At 40.1% G+C, this 19,221-nt stretch overlaps 2 protein-coding genes across 4 annotated transcripts in view; one reads left to right on the forward strand and one right to left on the reverse strand.

Annotated features, from left to right (window-relative positions):
* tbrg1 (transforming growth factor beta regulator 1) overlaps positions 1 to 3,510 on the forward strand; it is a 28,994-nt gene extending 25,484 nt beyond the window's left edge. The window contains 3 exon segments of the mRNA XM_061682205.1: positions 36 to 146; positions 257 to 396; positions 1,479 to 3,510. Of these exon segments, the coding sequence (XP_061538189.1) occupies positions 36 to 146; positions 257 to 396; positions 1,479 to 1,558 (331 nt within the window). The 3' untranslated portion in view covers positions 1,559 to 3,510.
* On the reverse strand, positions 2,736 to 16,185 carry siae (sialic acid acetylesterase). Of its 3 annotated transcripts, XM_061681483.1 has the most exons (11): positions 16,045 to 16,185; positions 11,332 to 11,383; positions 10,624 to 10,788; positions 9,191 to 9,345; positions 8,680 to 8,818; positions 8,440 to 8,608; positions 7,181 to 7,266; positions 6,969 to 7,102; positions 6,287 to 6,441; positions 4,675 to 4,861; positions 2,736 to 3,138 (listed from the first exon to the last, which is right to left on the reverse strand). In XM_061681483.1, exons 3-11 carry the CDS (start codon positions 10,748 to 10,750, stop codon positions 2,872 to 2,874), a joined length of 1,419 nt encoding a protein of 472 aa, XP_061537467.1. In that variant the 5' UTR covers positions 10,751 to 10,788; positions 11,332 to 11,383; positions 16,045 to 16,185; the 3' UTR covers positions 2,736 to 2,871. The 3 variants fall into 3 exon arrangements, with proteins under 3 accessions (XP_061537467.1, XP_061537464.1, XP_061537466.1); XM_061681480.1 differs by lacking the exon at positions 11,332 to 11,383; XM_061681482.1 differs by lacking the exons at positions 2,736 to 3,138; positions 11,332 to 11,383 and having other exon boundaries at positions 4,832 to 4,920.
* Positions 16,186 to 19,221: the final 3,036 nt, after the last annotated feature.

Raw genomic sequence — 19,221 nt, forward strand, 5'->3', positions numbered from 1 at the left:
TTAAGGTTCCACTATATTTCCTTTTTTCCTCTCAGTTCCAAGGCTGTTGCCCCAATTGTGCCATCTGGAGCAGACTTCTTCGGTTTCTCTCATCCCACCATTCAGAATCTCATCCAGAGTTGTCCCGGAGCGCGGAAGTGTAACAAGTACATTAGATTTCCAATTCATTTTTTTGTTACTGATGTTTAGTATTATTTGTACACTTGTTTGTATCTCAAATGTGCTCTAAGTTTTGCTGTCTCCTCTGTCCTAACAGCTACCGATGGATACGTTTCGATGTTTGTCGCCCGGTCGATGGCCAGAATCCTCACAGCCTGTCGGAGGACGACGCCTCCGTCAACTTTGAGGCCTACCAGCGACACCGGCGCTTTAGCGACAAGCCGGAGCAAATCTCAGGTTTGGCTTCCAAATGTTGACATTTTACAATAAAAGGCTTTTCAGTGTGGGATAATAAGCCTCCTGTCAGATAATATAAAACAAACATATCACCATATACAAATTGTAAATGTTTTCTGTACCTATTGTACATATGCATTCATATGTACCACTGTAATATTGGAATGAAAGTGTAGGCTACACCTTTTTCATAAGCTCTAGGGGGCGGTGGCATATTGGAATTAAAGTGTACAGCTTTTTCATAACCTCTGGATGGCGGCATTGATAAAATGGGAAAGTCTTTTCATTTTCTCCTATACCTATGTATAATGCGCACTATTGACTTTTGACATTTTTTGGGGGGGCAAGAAATGTGCATTATATGCGAGAAATGATGGTAATGTCAAATATCGCTTTGTAGATGTTACACTCAAACCAACATTTTCCCACTTTAATTGAAGGCTACTTATGACCAGATTCACATTTAAAGACAAACTTAATAATAGCCGTAGTAAAATGTTTACATTTGCAAGGTCATAACAAATAATAGTGGTTCTGACACCTAAATAATTCCTTTAGTGCTTTTTTTTTTTTTGCATTGTCATGGCAACACCATATCCTTTTAATATCAGCCCTAGTAGTAATAACGACTATAAATCTAGCTGTTGTGCCTTTGACATGTATCTGAAATTAGTTTTGTAGGGAATAAACACGTTTTTAAACTACATACATAAAATATAAATGTTTCCTTTATCTTATTTTGTTACTGTGAAAATCACATTTGTAGCTCATTGTGCAGTGTATGGTCAGCACAGTGGAATCAAGAATGTATGTACGACAAAGAGACAAACAAAAAGTTATTGTCTTAGCTTAACTAAGAGTTAAAAGAGCATATATTTTTTTAAAAATACATGTTGACTCCATCTGTGAGTTTATAGTTGGTGCCCTAATTATACAAGTAAAGAATGGAATGCAATCTATAATCTATGAGATCCAACTACCGGACACAAATTCCTTGTTTTTGACATACTTTGCAAACAAAGAGGATTCTGATGTCTCATACTGTACACTCTTAGTATTTCATCATGTTGTCTTTCTTTTAGCACAGAAAATGCAGTGTTCTAGTGCCTCACACCCGACCGCCACATCCGTGAAGCCGTTGACCTCCTATTTCAGCTCCTGATGTTACAGTGCCCATAATGCCTCTAAGGTTATAAGAGTTCACAAGACGACAACAAATAAAAGTACATGTTGAATTTCTGTGAAACAATGGCAGAAAAAACGTCATGAAAACAATCTGTCTTTTGCACTGTAATTGGGGCCCAAAACACCTACATTTGTTTACTGTATTTTTGCAAATAGAAACCTATAGCTCAACATTTACTCAGTATGCGCAACTCGATGTTTTTTTTTTCAATATAATTTTAAAACATACATATACATAAAACCACAAAACAAAGAACATTCAAGGCACTGGATTGACACATTATGAATTTGTCATTGCTGTGATGTCATCTGCGTGTTTTTATCTGTGTCGCTCATCTGCAAACAATGTCCACTTCATCCATATTTCCTGACATGCTTCCTCCTCTGTCCTTAATCTGTGCGTTGAGTACCATGTCGTATATTGTGTCCATGATTTTGAACCTGTCATCTGTGGTAGGAGGTCCTGGATTGAACCATTTCTTTGTAATGTTTTTTTTTTTACATGCTGCTAGCATGATCTTCAGCAGATTCCTATTATCTTACCCATCAACATGGCTGTGTTACTTTAAGATATTTTTGCTTCATTTTGTGTGTTAAAGAACCTGGTTATGTTCTTCCAACAATGCTCTCTCCAAACCCAGGATGATATGGAGCTTTGTGTCGTTATCATGCATAACAATGCAGCCTCTGTGATATTTAGTTGTCTTTCATATCCCTGCTTGATATATTTAGTATTCCCCCCCTCTTCCATTAAATCACATGACAATATGGAAATTATTTTTAGAGTCTTTGATTTGTAGCCACTTATTACAGTTTTGATAATTCCATTCCATAGCTAAGTATCTGAAAGGATCATGCTTGCTTAGGTTATAGCTTTGCTGCACTTCTTGGAACCTCAAGAAAATTCAGTTTTTTATTATTGTACTTAAGGTTATACCTTTTAGGATCTGCTGTAGAAATTTCGTGTCAAGGCTATTAGGGATGAATTGTTTATCGTAAGCTATCCATCGTAATGGACAAAGATACAGTAATTAATTTTCCAGCTGGAGTTTTCTAATAAAATGGACATGTTTTTTCATTCATTTCCCATACCGCTTATCCTGGACATGTTTTTATTTGTTCAAATTCTGTAAATGAAAAACAGTCATTTGTGTGGTAAAGTGTTTTTATTTAAATAAAAAAAAATTAAAAAAAACATGGCATGCAGTCTTGGATAGTATCAATTATTGGCAGAGTTCCTCTAGAAATAGGAGAGAAGAATTTCATACAAAGTAGGCCACACATCAGCAATTAATAATTTACAGAGACTGTCCAAAATATTTGATAGCGATTGATAAGGAAAGGGGGCGCAGGTAACGTAGCGTTTGCGCCATAGACAGGACATGCCTTAAAATCACACGGCCAGTCTTTCCACGCGTATCGTAGAGCTGCTACTTCAGTGGTGGATGTGCATACAGTGGTTGCTATCTGGATGGTGGTGGGAGCCCACTGGATGATAGGAGCTGGAACCCAGAGGGACTCAGGCCCACATGGGGCCTGTGACTGCGAGCAGCAGATCTTGACAAATAGAACGATAATGTTTCAGTGATAAAATTTACTTGTTTCAACCAATTTATGGTTACAGTACATTATTCAGGCCAGTTTTTCCCAACCTTTGAGAATGGTGGTAGGGGACCACCGGTAAATAGTATTCAACCACACGACGAATCTTCTACGTCTCTTCTCTACCTACTCCTTTTACGTGATTCCCCTTAGTGTTCAGACTGATACACCACAATCGGGTAAACCAGGGCCTTGTTCATAAAATTCTGGTTATATGGTAGACATAGTTGAATGTTACTTGAAGTGTTCTATTATTTAAATTCTTTGCACTTTACTGTATTCATTGAGAATGTGGATGCACTAACAGATATTTCAAATGGTATTTGGCTATTGCATATTTGTATTAATCTTTCATTTTATTGTGTTACAAAATACTGTATGTATTTAATGAATAAATGTAAACAAATATATTTGGAAATTGCCAGTTTTTTTCCCCCATGTAATTTTAAGGAAAAATATTAGATCGTGATATAATGATCGCAATATAAAAATGTCAAAATTGCACAGCTCTATATTGAAATAATGATTTTACAGATTTTCTTACTCAGTGTGAAGTGTGGGCCTGTTTAACACATAGCTATTCTGTTGGATGAATGACAACAGGTGATACTTGTTGATTATACCTTATGAACATTGAATTGTTCTGCCTGGGACACAAGTTCCAGTCACGGTTTCATAATGTGCAACATAAATTTAACCAGACAGTTAATTAAGAAATAAATTAATTGAACTATGGGAAATATAAACACTCCTAATGGAAAACGATTAACGACCATATGGAAAAAGCTCAGCATTGGATGCCACGATGCTGTAGTTTACAGTGTCCGATCTCAACGAAAGTACAAAAACAGCATTTTTTTTTTAAATTAAGAAAAGAACCGTTGACAGTTCATTTAAAGTGCATGAGGAGTTCCGAAAATTTGTCCTCCAAAAGCATGGACATATTCACTGCCGTTAATAGTGTTGCAAACGCGTATGGTGGCTTGGCTTGAACGAACAGCAGTTGTTATGGATGGCGCATCCGCCAGTAGGGAAGACGCATCGGCTTTGCCCGTACGGCCCCTTCCACAAGGCAGCGTGAACTTTTGTGCCCACTGGAGTTTGCATGTTCTCCCCGTGCCTGCGTGGGTTTTCTCCGGGCACTCCGGTTTCCTCCCACATCCCAAAAACATACATGAATTGGAGACTCTAAATTGCCCGTAGGCACGACTGTGAGTGCGAATGGTTGTTCGTTTCTATGTGCCCTGCGATTGGCTGGCAACCAGTTCAGGGTGTACCCCGCCTCCTGCCCAATGACAGCTGGGATAGGCTCCAGCACGCCCGCGACCCTAGTGAGGAGAAGCGGCTCAGAAAATTAATGAATGAATTAATGGATTTCCCACAGCACCGCAATGATCTCTCAGGGCGCGCTAGGAATCACTGGCTTTAGGCTATTACAGGTTTTATAAGCAGCAAGGTCAAGATAAGCCTCCCGACATCACTGTTGATTACCTCGAAGATATCTTTAGACGGCTTGACAGCGATCGCTTTGTCGTAGGTGATGTTGACATACATCGGAGTGGACAGGATTTGTTTAGGGAAAGGCCCAAGGAAGGCCACATCCTTCTCATTGTAGGCCACCGCTCGTGCTCCAAGTGTCAGTCTGTATGCTACGTCCTGCTTGTCACGCGGGTGGATGCTGCACATTACACACAGGCTCATGTCACATCACCCAAGGAGGAGACACTTCGGTGAGTCCTGATGGGAAGTTGGGAGTCAGTAAGCTATTTCTTGTGCTATCAATGTGAGTTTCGAAGATGTCATGTGAACCCTACTAGAGCTATACATACAGTACTTTGAAGCATATAAAGTTTTCTCCAAAATGTATATTAAAATGTATATATACAGTGGAACCTCTGTTCACAAATTTACCATAATTTGTCATGTATAATGCGCATTTTTTTCCTCAGAAAATTGTCAAGTCAATAGCGCGTATTATACATAAGTATAAGGGAAAATCTTTAAATCTAGATTATGAAAAAGTGGTACACTTTAATTCTAATATGATACCGCCACCTAGAGGTTATGAAAAATGTGTACCCTACACCTTCATTCCAATATGACAGGGGTATGACTGCATATATGTAGAGTTGTGGTCACAAGTTTACATACCCAGGCAGAATTTGTGATTTATTTATTTTTTATTTATTATTTTTTTTTTTTAAATACGACTGATGACTGAACAGCATCATTAATTTCTTTATAGTTATGTTTTGTTTAATGAATTTTTTTGTTTTCTTAAATTTTACAGTTTAATTTGAATCCCATTATCCCAAATGTTTCGCCTGGGCCATGTTTTCTCTAAAGAATCGTACACACCTTAAAAATTCTGCCTGGGTAATCAAACATGAGCACAATTCTGTGTTAACTCATTTACGAAATAAAAGTAGGGCTGTGAATTTCAAAATGAGAGCAAGTAAACAGAAAGTATTACGTGTTCAAATAAAGTGCTTAACTTCAGAATCATTCTTTGAAAAAAATAAAATCGAGATAATACTTATTGTTTTGGATTATATAGGTAGAAGCAAAATCATGCATTATAAAAATGCATTATACATAGGTAGTAGGGTTTTCCAGAATTTTGAAGTCAACTTTTGGGGTTCGTATTATACATGGGTGCGCATTATACACGAGAAATTACGTTAATTCGTTCTGAGACCAAATGCAAATATTCCCATTAAAATGAATGAAAATAGAATTCATCCCTTCCAGCCCAAGAACCAAGTTAAGTTTACCTTGAATGTATGAATTTAGTAAAAACAAATGGTAGATTTCACCAAACCAAACTGCTTAGCAAGTTCAGAAACATGAAGCATGAATGAAAAATTTACTTACACCGTCTCAAAATGTGGGGGTGAAATCATTTAGGGCAGTATGGAGCTCAGTGACCGTGCCAACTGAAGCAGTTTGTGAACCTAAGCAACATTTGTTTGAAAAAAACTGACTTGTTCATGAACAGGGTCATTCATGTACAGAGGTTCCACTGTACTTGAGGGACATTACGAAGGCCCAGTGGTTGTTTCTGAGTCACTTTTATGTACAGTATACGCTACCGTTTTCTTACGTGCCATACGGTGAAGTCTCATCCGGTAAATCCATAGCCACAGCCATGAAGGTCCTTTGCAGACGAGAGTTGGGAACAAAGCCTTTGTCAGCTGTCTGGTGCCAGCGGATGTTTGGAAAGCCGTCATCCGTGGAGCCTTTTATGTTAGTGGACAGCTGCATCAGGGAGAGGTCAGGGAGAAGTCAAGTGTCTAGAAGGATCTAAAAGATCTAATTATCTAAAAGATTATGAGAAAGGGACGGCATGGTGGACGACTGGTTAGAGCGTCTGCCTCACAGTTCTGAGGACCTGGGTTCAATCCCCGGCCCCGCCTGTGTGGAGTTTGCATGTTCTCCCCATGCCTGCGTGGGTTTTCTCCGGGAACTCCGGCATCCTCCCACATCCCAAAAACATGCAGGGTCGGTAAATTGGAGACTCTAAATTGCCCGTAGGTGGGAATGTGAGTCCGGATGGTTGTTTGTTTGTATGTGCCCTGCGATTGGCTGGTAACAAGTTCTGGGTGTACAACGCCTCCTGCCCGAAGATAGCTGGGATAGGCTCCAGCGCGCCCGCGACCCGAGTGACGAGAAGCGGCTCAGAAAATGGATGCGAAAGGTGCAGTCGGCATTTCTGGCCAATAGGATTGCTGATCTGGGAAAGGCTCCCACTATATTTAAAAATAATACATTGCTTGTAAAAATACCTGGACAAAGCCAAAGGGAAAGTCCACAGCAGTCTGCCCACCTGAGCCCAGGTGAAATGCCATCCTCCAGTCATCAATCATGGCAGGGAAAGAACAGTTGTACTTGTTTTGATGATAATTAGTGTTTCTTTCACCTAAAAAAGTAAAACATCTCCATCAATGCATCGAGTGTGTTTGCATCCATTGAATAGATTCTTGGTTGTGCATGTTACCTTGGTACCAGAGGGCTCCTTTGAGTGTCATGTTGAGCAGTGGGTGGATCATTGCATTCCACAGGACAGAGTTGTCTGTTTGTGAACTGATGAGAAATATTTTAAGACCCTTTTAGATTCTGCCAACTTACCAAGCAATTCAGTTTGGCTAACTGATGCCCCTTTTCCACTGCGCAGCACTGATTCGACTCATGTTGATACTTAACCATTAGCAAAATGATGTAAAGCCAATAATGATGACATTCTTTTTCCATTTTTCAACAGCCTTCCATAGGAGTATCGTACTGTAGTGGTGTTGAGTTAGACACACAACAGTCCATTGATTGATCACCAAGTATCAAATGAAAAGGGACACCTCGGTCTGTGACTAGGTGAGGATTCAAAACCAATTGCTCCTTATTTATTGATAATCAGTGTGCAGCACAGTGATGCGTCTGTTTCGCTACTTTGTTTGATTCATTGGTGGGTTATATGCTGGTTTGATGTAGTATGTGATGGTGTATACAGTGGTACCTTTAGATAAGAGTTTATTTGTTCCATGACGATGCTCGCAACTCCAAACATCTCAAATCATCTTTCACCAATTTTAATGTTTTTTAAAGAGAAAAATAATATACTCTATAATATTATACTTAAGAAAATCATTCAGTAATTACAATTAAAACGACTTAAACAGTTATTGTCACAATTTCTCCTTCAATGCACACTGTTCTGTTCATGCTGGTGTGTGCACCTTGGCCACCTAGGGTCAGTATAAGACAAACATACGGCTATGCGGTACTGGAGGCTCAACTCATCTCTCAGCTTCTCAGTGCGGCAGTAATATTAACCGTTCTTCGCAGCGGCTAAAGAATATATGCATGTGATTATTGCTATATTATCAGTCTACATGTGTTACCACAGTTTGTGTTCAGATATCCGTTGCTTAAAGGGTAACAATGCCGCCACATAGATGCTAATTGTTAACCCGTGTGCCTCCGGAGTTTCCCATTGTATGTTCGCATTGCGGGAGTGGAAGCTATGTGGTTGTATTAAATATACAACGTGTAATACGGTTTGTTTTATGTTTATTTTGAAAGTAACATTCAGCTTGGAGTGGCACTGAACAGCTTAGAGCCTCTTTTTTGAAGAATATTTACTCATCCCATCTGCCAAACAGCTGCTTGATGTGCAGTGAGGCACCTGCCACCATACAGCGCTTGTATCTGAAGTTTGTGCTCCTCGCATGTCAAGGCAAAAAATGTGTACACTGTACCTACCTTTTTTCATTCTGGTCCAGTCCACATTGCTGAAGTGCTCTTGAAGATGACCAGGCTTCAACGGGTGTGCCCCCCCAACAGGACTCCACCAGTCCTATCGGGTACTTCAGGTTCTCGTACATGTAACGTCCAAAGAGCCAACACACTGCAGAGAACTCTGACAGACCACCTGGAATCACACTGCCCTGTTAAAACCAGTCTCGGGACTATAATATGGAAAAAAATAAACCACTTCCTTACTTGCTTCAGGCACAGACCATGGAAGATTCACTCCAATCAAATCAGTTAGCTCAGTGTCACTCATCTTCAAGGCTACCATAATAGTCCTCACGTGAGGATACTTGGATGCGAGAGCCAGTTCCTCAGATGCATTGAAAATCTAATGGCGGTAAGAAAAAAACTACATTTTTTACACTTAACCTAGTTTAATGGTACTGGGGGTCCTCAGTTTACAATGTTCCCACTTCGAGGTTATGAACAGCACGTGGTGTAAGACACTTTTGACACAGAGCACAAGAAGGCACGCTCAGTTACTGCCGTACTTGAGGTTTTTCAATAACTGTTTTATATTTATGCCCAAGAGTTGTTTTCATACAAATTATTACTGTAAATGTGTTTTTACCACTGCATGAGCGTAGGTTAGAGCTAGACTACGGTACAATCGGACATAAATTAAGGACCCCCCCCCCCCCATTTACATTGTATGAATCGGTCAACCATTCAATCATGAATTTTCAGTGCTTTAGCTTACCTGAGATGTTTTAAAGTACATGTTACTCTGGCCACTACAAAGCCAAACGTCCCCAAACAGCACATCGGTCAGAGTGGCGGAGCTGTTCTCAAGAGCTGCTGTCACATTATACGGACCACCGGCCTCTATGGGGTCAAGGGTGACTCGCCAGATGCCTGCATATTGTGGACAGTAATGCTTAACAGTTAACCTCCATTCAGACCCACACGCTTAAGTGAACATTTGCGATGTAGAGACACTGTATGAAAAGTATTTCTTTTTGTTTTACCCCTCACACACGTTTTAGAGGCAATTAGATTCATTAAAACACCTTTATTTTAACACTGTAAACATACACAAAGAAATGCAAGCATATCATGTATAGAAAACACTGTACGTTATAGTGTTGATGTTAAATATGTACCTTACAGAGGTGGGGCCTTTTGGTGTGGCATGTGATTTCAGTGTGTGAGTGTCTTGGCGTGAGCTGTGGCCCACACTAGCTCCTGCTTAAGTGTGCACCTTGCATTTTTGGTGTTTTAGTGTTCTCGCAGTGTTCAATAAATGGCTGAAAAGTGTATTTTGACTGTGGATCTCCTTTCCCACATTATAGAGCATTACAGTAACTAAGTACAGTGGGTTTCAACACAAAATGGGGGGGGGGGGGGGGGGGGGGGACGACATCGACAAGCTAACGAATAGAACCTATGTGGCACTGTTATAACACTATAAGCGATGGAGATTTGAACACAAACTGTGCAGCAACACATGTCGACAGACAACACAACAATACTCACAGGCATATATTTATCCTCTGTGAAAAATGACTAATATAACTTTTTCGTTAACAGAGTCACTTACTAATGTTAATTTACATTCTATTTTGTCATGATATTGCTATATTTTTTAAAAAGTTCAATATTGTAGAGTACTATTTATTTTTCTTTGTGTGAATGTCACAACTCACTTCAACATACTTCCTTGATGGCTGTGTTTTGTGCTAATGCAAAAGCAATAACAGTACTGCTTTGGCCTAAGCACAAAAACAACACGTTTTTCAGTGAATAATAGAGGATGGGTCCCCCCCCCCCAAAAAAAAAGATGGAATAGGTAAAATCACAAATACCGCACCGCAAATGTGCATGGGTTCACTGCTCAGTAAAAACCTATTTTAAAATAATTATTGGTGTAAACCATAGACTTCCGCAATATAGTAGTGATTTCTACAATAGACATATGTTCTACCAAAAAAATCTGAGATATAGCGGGCACACATCAGTTGTCATGGATGCAGGCAACGCAAATATCTTTATATCATTATTACTTTCAAGCAAATTGCACACAGTGTCTTTATGCTTCTGTTTGACCTCCTTTGTGTGTGTGTGTGTGTGTGTTTTCTTGATTACAGCTCTGTGGACATTTACACAAAACCTCCCGCAACAGGTTACACTTACCTTTCTCCACTGTGACCGTTGAGCTTTTGTGTTTCATGGTTCCTGACAAGCAGACTGTGACCTGCGCACCCTCAGGGCTGCCGTAACCCCACAAAATCGCTCTCTCCGGAGACTTCTGCAGCACCATGTGGTCGCCATAGTAGGAGGCGAAGCCAAAATCTCCATCTAGACACACGGGCCAAGGGTTCTCTTCAAAGAAATCCTTACATGTTGACCCATAAATCCTTAGTTAGCACATATATCACAATTTACCCCTGACCATTGCTACATAAGAAACAAAGAATGCATTAGGGAATGTATTCAAATAATAGTGGTCTGACAATACTGTGGAGTATTAGGGCCATACCATTAAAAAATAGTAGTTGACATTATGTAAACATAGCAGTCTAAAGGAAACAGTTCTCATGCCCTCAACGTTGTTTTACTGTACGTTTGTTCTTGTAATTACAAGTGTATTCTTTAAATAATTTGTCTTTGTTCTTTTAGTATAAGCAGTCAGTATTCCAATTTCTAGAGTGATAATTAAAAACATCTTGTGGAATTGTGACTTTATTCTCAAAGTATCAAATTTATTGGAACCTAAGGCTTTTTCTTCTCATAAAAATGAGACTTATTCTTTTTCCTTTATTCCTGTGCTATAAATTCTTCATATTATTATGTAGCGTGGCCCTAATATTCCTTTGTACTGTAGAAACAATGAGTACTTACTATTGTAACACTTGTGATGACTTTCCTCTTGTAAAGTTGAGCTGCTATGCTCCTAAAATTACAGTTGTATTATCATGATTAAGGATTAATTCTCACGACTTTATTTTCATAGTACTATATTTTTATGATTTAGGGTGGGCCTCATATGCCTTTGCAGAGTGCAGTTATTAGTCCAATTGGACTTGAGCGAGTTTTTTCTCAAAACAATTCTATTACTACTATTTTGGAAACATTCCAAATGTATGATTGAAATTAAGACTTTATTGGCATACTAATTGTAATTTATTTATTTATTTATTTTTTAAAATAAAGACTACAGTTACTACTCCGATTGCTTCTGTGATTTATATTGGTAAAATTTTGATTTCAGTATCCGAAATGAGACTTTATTCTCCAAGATAATTGTATGACTTAGTGAAATTATTTTATTTTATTTTTTTATTATTCTTTTATTCTTTCACTATTATGATTTAGCCCCTCCCTCATATTGGAAGGTTGAAATTGTACTGCAATTCTCTTTCTTCGGGCATTGTTAGGAGACATGAGTAAAAGCATCATCTCCGTAAATTCTATCCACTGTGATAGCTTGCTTTACCAGACCTGGCAGAGTGGCAGCAGCAGCAGCACTGAGGTAGCTTCTTAATGTGCGATCGATGAACTCCCCAGTCTACTGATAATGGCTTTCTACATATTCTCCTAGAGTTACACTATAAGCTTTCAGTCATGTCGCGCTTATTTCCCATCTTTCCTCCAGGAGTGTTCCTGACATACACACTCCAATGCTTCATATCTCAGAGACAAACAACATTGCACCAAATGAGTTCTTCCACGCTTCCCTTACATCTGCTGTCCCTCAGGGATCGAACCTTCAAATCTACATTCAGACTCTGCTTATTCCAATTAGGGATGTTGGATACCACTTTTATCCCCAGACCGGTACCAGTACAAGTATTCACTTTTGAGTACTCACCGATACTGAGTACCAATACAACTAGTTCTTTTGATACATACAATTGCAATTAACACAACGACATAATTCTGAATGCTTTTCTTTTTGATGCACATGATGATTCACTAATGTGTCAAACCGCCGGAGTGTAGCGCCAACTACAGGCGAGGAGGACTGACTCGATGTCAGATATTTTTGGGGCTTAAGTATCGGTGGCTGTTATCGCCGATACCCGATAACTTGCAATAAGAAGCCTTGAAATAACACAGACAGCTATTTTGAACTGTTCAAAATTTCCTCTACCTTGTCTAAGGCCCCAGTTCCAGGTGTAGAAAAACAGCCCCAAAGCATGAGGCTGCCAGCACCATACAGTGTGGTGTTTTGTTGGTGATGAGCGGTGTTGTGTTTTCCTCAAACATACCTTTTGGAATTATGTCCAAAGATCTATGATAACACATTTTCCCAAATATGTTTGGTAGAAGAAGCACAAGCATGTGGAGAGCATGCAAATTCCACACAAGAAGTGGCATGATTCAAACCCCGAACCTCAGAACTAGTTGACCGCGCTGCTGTGAAACCCAATATACTTTACAATAAAGAAATAATGTCTTAATGGACCTCAAACAGTCATGTTGGAACAGGAAGACGCCATTCCAAAACCGTTTCCACAAAGTTGGGAGCATGGCATTGTCCAATATGTCTTGAAATGTGAAATGATGAGTTCCTTTCACTTGAACTATGGGGCCAATATGTTTTGACAATTCCATGCTCCCAACTTTGTGGGAACAGTTTGTTACAACATGACTGAATTCTCCCGCAGGCATGACAAACACAAGTTGTTTTCTAGGAACTGGTTTTATGAAGCCATCCAATCTCCATCACACCATGAAAACTGTATTCAAATAATAATACAATTGTTACATCCATCCATCCATTTTCTGAGCCGCTTCTCCTCACTAGGGTCGCAGGCGTGCTGGAGCCTATCCCAGCTGTCATCGGGCAGGAGGCGGGGTACACCCTGAACAGGTTGCCAGCCAATCGCAGGGCACACACAAACAAACAACCATTCGCACTCACATTCACACCTGCGGGCAAATTAGAGTCTGGAATTAATGCATGTTTTTGGGATGTGGGAGGAAACCGGAGTGCCCGGAGAAAACCCACGCAGGCACGGGGAGAACGTGCAAACTCCACACAGGCGGGGCCGGGGATTGAACCCGGGTCCTCAGAACTGTGAGGCTGACGCTCTAACCAGTCGTCCACCGTGCCACCACAATTGTTACAATTAGCATAAAATTAGAACAGTCAAAAAAACAGGGCCACATACAGGTAGTAACAATTCCCCATGGTGAAAATAATATCCAAGCGTGAATACCTTGTTCACTGCTGGTTGTGAATTCATTCGGAGGAGTGAAATTTATTATGCGTGCAAATACAAAAGAATCTGTATTTATCAAACGTGTGGCAACCTGTCGGACGCACACCAGTAAGTAGTGTGTTGACTAATCCTACCTGTTTTAAAATGCAACGCTTGCGCACATTTAGCCTAATTTGCATAGAGAAACGCCTCCAATTGACCATATATGGTAGCAATAATCTCTTTAAGAATGCAGGCATTGACTTCCCTCTCACAAAAAGAGGGCGTAGGAAATGAATACCACAGTGAAACCGTCATTGATTGAGGAACTTGTCAGAGAAGTGGAAATGTAACACAGCTTTAACTTTATGGGTTACTGAAACAAACCAAAAAATACAGTTTGGAACAATTAACGCAGGTGTTACTAACAACAGGAAAATATTATGTGGGAGGGTTGGAGAATTTAGCCGCTGCTGTTAATTGTATCGATCAGAAAAAAGACCAGTCTCGGAAATTAAAATAAATGGTTTGATGTCAAACTCAATGACAAAAAAATGTGTCACAGCCCACTGACGGAATTATCTTCCATTAACCAGAGGAGGACAAGCAATTATGGATACCCGTATTGCAAGCATTACCGGGGACACGTCATCATACGTACAGCCAGCCATCTTTAACCACAGCTCCTAAGGCACACATCCAAGGAGCTATTCCGTAGAATGAATGGATGAATCGTGCGTTCCTCCAGGTGATGTGAATCAAAGATTATTTGTGCATTGAATGAAATCCTTTCATGTTCACCTAGCTAGATTTGTTGTGTGATATGGTGTTTTAGTTGAAATGTGGGTGCAATCTATGCCTCCAACTATATGTTTGGGAAAGCCTTGTTTAATTTTGGCTTCTTGGTGATATCTGTATGGCAACTGGATTTAAATTGGGGCCAGGGAATTAATTGCACATCGGCATGATTCCGCTTAGTGTCGACTGTAAAATGCCGCGTATGTCTCCAAATTTGCGCTAAAAGGTCCCAGTGCCCAAAGGTCCCAGTGACGACAGGAGCAGAATGTGCAATTGGATGGCTTTGTTGACCCTCTTAGTGCATTCTATGTGTAGTTTCACTGTTCTACCACAAGGTTTTGAGTGTACGCATGCTCAGCGTTGTGTGTAAATTTGGCCAACTTGATCGATCCCATACGTTGCGTGGAAATGTTCATATGTACGCTTTTCGCACACTTCTGGGCGTACACATGCTTAATAAATGAGGGCCCTGGAATCGGGAGATGCTTGTTCTTAATGCGGTCTTTGCGTTCTGAAGGGACCACGTGAACTCATGAAGACACGAGCACACACCGCAAAAGTAGTGAGCATGTTGTCACTGTTTATATTCAGTTGGTTACTTGCTGTTTTTCCGCTGTGCCTCAGTGTTACATGTTTGCTACCTCAAAGAGGCAACAGAATAAAGGTCCTATAATAACTGACACTAAACAGCGTAACAATAACACATGACACATCAATCACTTCAAAGGTGCATAAACAATCATGGACATATGAAGTGTAAAGCACCATCATGGATACATTTACAATACAACTGTGAAATAGCGCACAAAAGAAGGTCCATAAAGACATGGATGAGAAGGTTTTACAATACTTCAACCTGCCTGGCCTTAACAGAGTAGTGAACACAACCCGATAAAAAAGCTTTCAGATCAATCTTAGCGGAAACTGAGAGCCAGGGCTTGACCAACATCAATGTGTGACCTCACAAATGCCTGCCAAATGTCACTTAAATACACTACTGCCTGTAGGCTATATCAGTTTTGTGTTCAATTAAACAGGCCCAAATTTCACACAATTTGTGATTAAGTTAGATGAGATCATCATTCCTCAAGTATTCATGCTTTTTGTGACATTTTTGTTTGGTGAAAAAATTCTAATGTAAAATGGTGTTTTGGCTCAGTAAAAGTTAGGAAACACTGGTTTAGTGCAGTGCGGGTGAATAGGTGGGCTACAGACCTGTTCTGGGTGGGTCACAAAAATATCGAAAAAAATAAAACTATATCGACATCCAAATGTCCCGTGCATTGTTTTTTTTTTAAACAATTTATTGGATTAGGATATGTACTCAAAACTGCGGGCTGATCGTGCGTGACTGGACTGGAGACTGAACAGTTACCGCAAATGCCGCATAAAACTAATCTGAGTAATGCACTAAATGAAAATATCAATTGGCAGTCAGCCAATACTGGAATTCAGCAGGAGGAACAACCATGATCGCAAAGACTGAGTGCAAATTCAGTGTGCTCTAGGAGATATGGCTTTTTGTTGTTGTTATCAAGTTAACCTCCATGTTCTTCAACACGGTGCACTTCAACGCTGATGAAGGTAAACAGAAAGTGTTTTGACTCACCACTATGTTGAAAGGAAGCAAAAACCAGAAGAGCCAACACACAAAAACACATGACCGACGTGAGAAGTATGTAGCCCAACAACAGAAATGACAGTTTAGGAGAATCTCGCAGCACGTGCATATGTTCTGCAGGATGTCTGTCTATTGTGGACAATTGTGTCATGTGATAGAGAGAGAGAGAGAGAGAGAGAGAGAGAGAGAGAGAGAGAGAGAGAGAGAGAGAGAGAGAGAGAGAGAGAGAGAGCTTCCTGATTTACACACATACACAGGGAGAGTGCATGCACGTGCACACAGACAATAGGTAGTGAAAAAAGTTCCCTCTTTGCTCTGCATACACACACACACACACACACACACCGACCAGACCCCTTTAAATGTGTCACTTTTTGTTATATTGCAGCCATTTGCTAAAATCATTTAAGTTCATTTTGTTCATTAATGTACACACAGCACCCCATATTGACAGAAAAAAATTGCTGATTTATTAAAATAGAAAAACTGAAATATCACACAGCTATAAGTATTCAGACCCTTGTGCTGTCCATTTCTTCTGATCATCGTTGAGATGGTTCTACACTTTCATTGGAGTCCAGCTGTTTGATTATACTGATTAGACTATATTAGGAAAGCCACACACCTGTCTATATAAGACCTTACAGCTCACAGTGCATGTCAGAGCAAATGAGAATCATGAGGTCAAAGGAACTGCCTGAATCAGAATCAGAATCAGAATCATCTTTATTTGCCAAGTATGTCCAAAAAAATCACACAAGGAATTTGTCTCCGTTAGTTGGAGTCGCGCTAGTACGACAACAGACAGTCAATTGACAGAGGACACTTTTGAGATATAAAGACATTGAGAAAAACAGTCACTGAGCAATAAAGGGTTGCTAGTTATCTGGTAATGCCGGTACAATTTTTTTTACATTTTTTTAATTTATTTTTTATTTTTTGACAATTGATCAAAAGGATGCAGAGTCCTCTAGCACGTAGAGCAGTTTGAATGACTAATATAGCAATAGTCCGGTGCAATGACCATTGTGCAAAGGGCGCCGAGACGTCAAGGAGTGTATGCGGTTTAAAGTGAAGAGTAGCGCAATAATCTGGGACAATGTTGATTGTGCAAATGTTGCAGATACTCTTCAGTCAGTGTGCAAGTGGGGCAGATGCTACTCTGGCATGTGTGGCCAGTATTGGTCAACAACAGATATGCAAATAGTGCAGCGTGGCGAGACTACTACAGCAAGTGCACGAGTATGTATAATTGGCCCGGCAGAAATGTGACAACAAAGACAAAAAAATTGGCAGCATGTTGTAATGGAATTGTAGGTTAGCTGTTTAAGAAGTTGATTGCAAGAGGGAAGAAGCTGTTGGAATGTCTGCTAGTTCTCGCCTACCTGAGGGAAGGAGCTGGAAGAGCTGGTGACCGGGATGTGTAGGGTATAACAAAAAGTGACAAATTTAAGAGGGTCTGAATACTTTCTGTACCCACTGTGTGTGTGTGTGTGTGTATATGGATATATATATATATATATATATATATATATATATATATATAAAAGGTGTCACGCGGGCGACTGGTTAGCACATCTGCCTCAGGGTTCTGAGGACCGGGGTTCAAAATCCCAGCCCCGCCTGTGTGGAGTTTGCATGTTCTCCCCGTGCCTGCGTGGGTTTTGTCCGGGTACTCCGGTTTCCTCCCACATCCCAAAAAGTAGGTTAATTGAAGACTCTAAATTGTCCGTAGGTATGAATGTGAGTGCGAATGGTTGTTTGTTTCTATGTGCCCTGTGATTGGCTGGCAACCAGTTCAGGGTGTACCCCGCCTCTCGCCCGAAGAGAGCTGGGATAGGCTCCAGCATACCCGCGACCCTAGTGAGGAGAAGCGGTGTAGAAGATGGATTAATGGATATATATATATTCAATCACTTTTTATAGATTGTAGATTAATTAATGGTGGGAAAAGGTGGATGAATAATTCATTCCTCTTGCTCTCATTTTTGAAACTCACAAAAAAGTGCCATTTCAACAGGGGTGTGTTTAGGGCTGGGGAAAAAAATCGGCTAAGTCGACCCCAAAAATTGGGTGAAGCAAAATTTTCTGCCTCAAAGGTATAAAGATTATGATTAAAAGCACGTTTTTACTTCCTAGAACCTTGTTTGGTAACTGTCCATGTTTCCGTGTGGACAGTTGTTGCAGACGCAAGCAACTTCATGACCTATCAACGTGCCCGATAATCGAGCTGGTACCGGGCGCTGGTGTATCTAGTCTTTATATCTAGGGTTGGGACCAGCTGGAATACACTGCTGTAGACAGTACAATTTTGGGATCACTTTAAACCAAAAAAAAGATAAAAAATTAAGTGGTTGCAGTTCCTGTAAACGCAGAGGTGGCCGAACATACCAGCTTGGGATAGAACATTCACACGTGGGTGGACAGGCTTCGGGGTGCACTGAGGTAACTTGTTTTTTTGTTTTGTTTTGTTTTGTTTTTACTTACTCGCCAATGTAAAATACCCTACAATCGCCAGTTATAACTTAGAATGTTCTGTAACCCTACCATCGCCAGTTTGAACGTGCTGTTGTCGCGTGTTTGTCTGCAGTCACTGACGCAGATATGTACAGATAATCAGTAATAAAACAGGACTGTACTTCATTTACTTCAACTCACATTCAGCACAACACATTTATATAATACACTCAGTGCCAACGTGTGCAGTTTAAGGATAGAAGTGCATCCCTCATAAATAAGATTTATTTTTATTTTGTTGCGAGTCGATGACTCAGTTACTCAACTCAATATCTATGATAATTGATTCAAAAAAGATTAGATGGTGACAGCGCTAGGTGTGTTAACTCTTTATATCCATTGCAGCCTCCCTTCAACTCCTTTGTGTATAGTGATATTATTGATTGCGTTAACAAAAATTAATACAAAAGTTAAATACATACTACTGTTTTTTTTCCTTAATTTTATGAATAATTTTGGCAATGCATGCCTTTTTTGGTTTGAGCACCTACCCACAAAAATGTCTGTACACCTGCCTAGGGGAGCCACTCAATCAGTGACGTGCGGTGAGGTTCATGATTGGTGAGGCACTGACTATGTCAATCACGTGACGTCTGGAGCTTGATGAAGCTCCACACTGCCACATGCTGGTCGTGGCACCGTACATTC

Source organism: Phycodurus eques, chromosome 7 (assembly GCF_024500275.1).
Source record: "Phycodurus eques isolate BA_2022a chromosome 7, UOR_Pequ_1.1, whole genome shotgun sequence".
NCBI classification, from domain to species: Eukaryota; Metazoa; Chordata; class Actinopteri; order Syngnathiformes; family Syngnathidae; genus Phycodurus; species Phycodurus eques.